The following is a 3,625-nucleotide window of genomic DNA, read 5'->3' on the forward strand; positions in this document are numbered from 1 at the left end:
TGACATAGAACACTCCAAGCACTAACCACAAACATGGATATGATATCCATGTTAATGGAGGACGAGGAAAGTGAAGAAAAAGATGAGAAAAAATATTCAACAGATGTCGAGAGAGAAATTAGAAATGGAAATGGTATTCCTTTTGACGTTGTTTACCTTTTTTTGTTTACTTATATCTAGGATTTGAATGAAACTAGATGATTACCATAATATCGTTTTATATCTAAAATCAATTAACTAAGAAGTATGCTGCAAGAATTAAAATGTCATTTCTTTAGTTATATTTATTTATTAAGATTTATTGAAAATAGGACCAAAATGAAATACAATGCAAAATACAATCAAATGCTATTTTAACCAAAAATAAAATAGTTAAAAAAGTTGTCTTTAGTTTAGTTGTAGAAGTATTTTTCAAAAAATAAAGAAATACCACGATATGCTTCTATTAGCTATAGTAATGGAGGCTAAAGTGAGAAGGATGATTGACATGCATTTCTACCCTTCAGGTGGAAGGCTCATCCTCTCTTTCCTACCATAGTTGTACACAAAAAGAAAAGAAAAAGACTATAGTAATGGATATCTGCGAACATTGGAAACTTAAAAGACCAAAATGCTACTAAACTCAAATCTTGGAGACGAAATAGGAAAATGGGAAATCCAAACCTCTAATCTCAAGGTCGAGAGTATACATCTCAACTAGTTTGAATTCTCATTAACCTAACTCCATTTCCCACTTTCCACAAAGGGTATATTCGTCCACCCAAGCCACCACCTAAAGAGAGCCAACATTCTTGGCAAGTAACCATTTGCTCCTTTAGGTACTTTCTTCTTTCCCTTTCAAAGAAAATAGCAAAAAATGCCTACCCACACCTCATGAATCACATGGTTGGACAAAACAAAGACACTAACCCAATAGACAAGAAAACTTTAAAAGATGGATCTAATAAGTTAGAACCCACCCCCTAAATAAGAAAAGCATACAGGCAAATCAACTTTTAACCTTCATGATGAAGTACTCTATTAGAGATTGACAATCTCTCGTAAGTCAGATTAAAAGTGGAGGAGAATCCAAGTTTCTAACTGAAAGTGTTGTTTATTCATCAATCAACTAAATGGTAAAGGGGAAAGATATTGAATTAAATTAGCTGATGAGCTATAAACTATAATTTGATACATTTTCAATATTTAGTTAATAACATGTGACAATTGCCCTTTTGAGTTTTGTACATATATTTACATCAATTTTATGTACAGAATGCACAAGAGAAATGGTTAAAAGGCTGAAAGAATATCATAATTTACAAAAAATCCCATTGCCAATACACTTTCTCCACAATACCTCCACCACTCTGAACAGCTAAATGAAGAGTTTCAGAAGCAGGAGGAACCCCCCATAGAAGTGGCACAGCAACTGTCATGGTTAGCTTCTCCTGCAAACCCCCTTTACTTGCCTTCTCTGCTGCTACAACCTAAAACATCATCAGAACATGGAAAAATGAAACTCAAACAAATTCGCCCCCATCACCGAAACATGGATCGATCATTGAGGGTTAAAACCAGGGGCAGAGGCGGGGAAATGGTGCATATGGATTTATAACAAACCTCTCCACCTTGCTCCAAAACAATGTCCTCCACAACATCACTTAGCATCTCAACAGAACGGCAAAAACCATAGATACAAAGTCTTCTTCCCATGTCAAGTCCCTAAACATAACAAGTAAAGCATAAGAAAAATCCTAGAGGAAGGACTTTAAGGCTTTAACTAAATACAACACTGCCCAAAAGGCTCACATTGGTCGCTGCGATATCAAATAGAGCACCAAGACATATGCTCTGTTTTGGATCCATGTAATCACTCTCTTGAAACCGTTGGAATCTTTGGTAAGCCTTTGATTTCCCTTGTTTTTTCTGTCAGAAGAACATCAATTTAATCCAGACATGAACTAGGTTGCATCAACTTAGGCGCTAAAGTAATTAACAATACAGAACTCGCAAGTTTCGATCAGATTTGAAAATAGAAGTGAAGCATCAACAAGGCTATATATGTAAAGGGCATACATCTGAAGAGGAAATTCGTCGAGGGACAATGGAGCCTCCAATCTGAACAAGCCCATCAGGAGTGAACAATGTGACTCTCTCCTCAGGAACCCAATGGATTTCTGTGCATAATTTCAATTTGAGCAACACCTTGTACAAGATAGATGGCTTCATAAATAAACAGAATTCAAGTATTTCATTCCCATCACTCGAAGTATAAGAAACCACTCGATGCACTTCGAGTAAATCTAAAACCCACCCTCAAATTCAATAAGAATAATCAAACATACCCTAACAACAGAACAAGAGAAAAGAACCCTTTTCTCAATCAATCGAATGAAAGGGGGGAAACCCCTTTTGACAATCAAACGAAATCTAATCAAATTAGGTAATCAGAATTGGGGGAAATGTAAAAAGTGTAATCATACGCGTCGATCCTTCAGCATAATCAGAAGATTCCTTAACAAACGCGAAAAGAAAGAAGGATGGGCAAGAAACGTACCGCTATCACCATCAGACCAAGGAAACAATCCGAACGAATCGTCTCCCATGAAGCTTCCAGAGGAGGATTTGAGGGAGAAACGAAGGAGACGAGATGGGCGATGATGAGAGACCGAGAATCTGGGAGAATAAAGAAAAGGGTGTAGAAGGAAAGAGGGGGAAAGGTGGAGGGAGCGGGAAATGGAGAAGGAAGAGAAACACAAGGAAAGAGAAGGGTCGGCCATGGAAGAGAGCATTGGGAATGGGGAATGGGATTGGTGCAGAGAGAAGGGAAAATCCGAAGAGGAAGAATCTAAGGATGGGAAATGGCAACCGACCGAAGGGAGAATGGAAAGGAGAAGCTTCGGAGGCCACAAAGGACACGTAGCGTACAATGTGACGTTTCAAAGTGAAACTGGGGGAAAATGGGGTCGCCTTTTGCCTCTTCCTTCTACAGAAATTTCTCTGCTTCACGTTTTAGAATTTTTGTGCCATTTTTGAATATTTCTTCTAAAGATATTTCTATCCATTGATATTTTAATTTTTTTTTAAAGATAACTTCATTAAAAAAAAAAAAAAAAAAAAACACAACAAATCAGGTCCTCATTAAGAGGAGAGGATACCCAATTTTGAAAGTTAAAGCTCCAACAAGTTTCATAAGTTTCTAAACTAGAAAAAAGTTATACAAAAATATCTAGAGTAGCTTACGCTAAAGAGTGAGCTACAAAATTACAAGAGCAATTACACTTAACAAAACTATAAACACTCATCCGACTTGCGAAATCCAACACACCCTCAACAACATTCTTTATTTCAGAAATGTCGAATGACGGCTGGTTAAGAGCACAGATGATAAATGTCGAAAGTAGTGATTTAAAGTTGGAGGATTTATTTTGAGGTTTATTTAATTAATTGGAGAAGAGGTGAAAATTTTGAGTTTGATGTGATATATTTATTAAGGAGAGGAATATATATATTGAGAGAGATAGATATATGAGTTTTGGAATTTAAGAAAAGAAATGGAAGAATATATTTTAGATATATATTTGTGTGGTGGAGATTTAAAAAGAAAAAAAAAAGAGAGATTTAGAATTTTTGATTAAGTTTA

General features: G+C 36.0%; 1 protein-coding gene across 1 annotated transcript; it reads right to left on the minus strand.

The window, feature by feature from the left end:
• Positions 1-1,131: 1,131 nt before the first annotated feature.
• Positions 1,132-2,996, minus strand: LOC120091234 (D-tagatose-1,6-bisphosphate aldolase subunit). The gene is made up of 5 exons (XM_039049173.2): positions 2,540-2,996; positions 2,059-2,159; positions 1,792-1,908; positions 1,603-1,704; positions 1,132-1,469 (listed from the first exon to the last, which is right to left on the minus strand). The coding sequence occupies exons 1-5, from the start codon at positions 2,772-2,774 to the stop codon at positions 1,299-1,301; spliced, it is 726 nt and encodes a 241-aa protein (XP_038905101.1). The 5' UTR covers positions 2,775-2,996; the 3' UTR covers positions 1,132-1,298.
• Positions 2,997-3,625: the final 629 nt, after the last annotated feature.

The sequence above is a fragment of the Benincasa hispida genome, chromosome 11, assembly GCF_027475165.1.
Source record: "Benincasa hispida cultivar pf3 chromosome 11, pf3_genome.v1.1, whole genome shotgun sequence".
In the NCBI taxonomy this organism is placed as follows: Eukaryota; Viridiplantae; Streptophyta; class Magnoliopsida; order Cucurbitales; family Cucurbitaceae; genus Benincasa; species Benincasa hispida.

Excerpts from the sequence above, each read along its gene's own strand:
- LOC120091234 (XM_039049173.2), bottom strand. The coding sequence starts at position 2,774 with ATGCTCTCTTCCATGGCCGACCCTTCTCTTTCCTTGTGTTTCTCTTCC. Across the intron at positions 2,160-2,539 it reads TTGGTCTGATGGTGATAGCG|AAATCCATTGGGTTCCTGAG; the intron begins GTACGTTTCTTG and ends AATTATGCACAG. Across the intron at positions 1,470-1,602 it reads TTTTGGAGCAAGGTGGAGAG|GTTGTAGCAGCAGAGAAGGC; the intron begins GTTTGTTATAAA and ends ATGATGTTTTAG.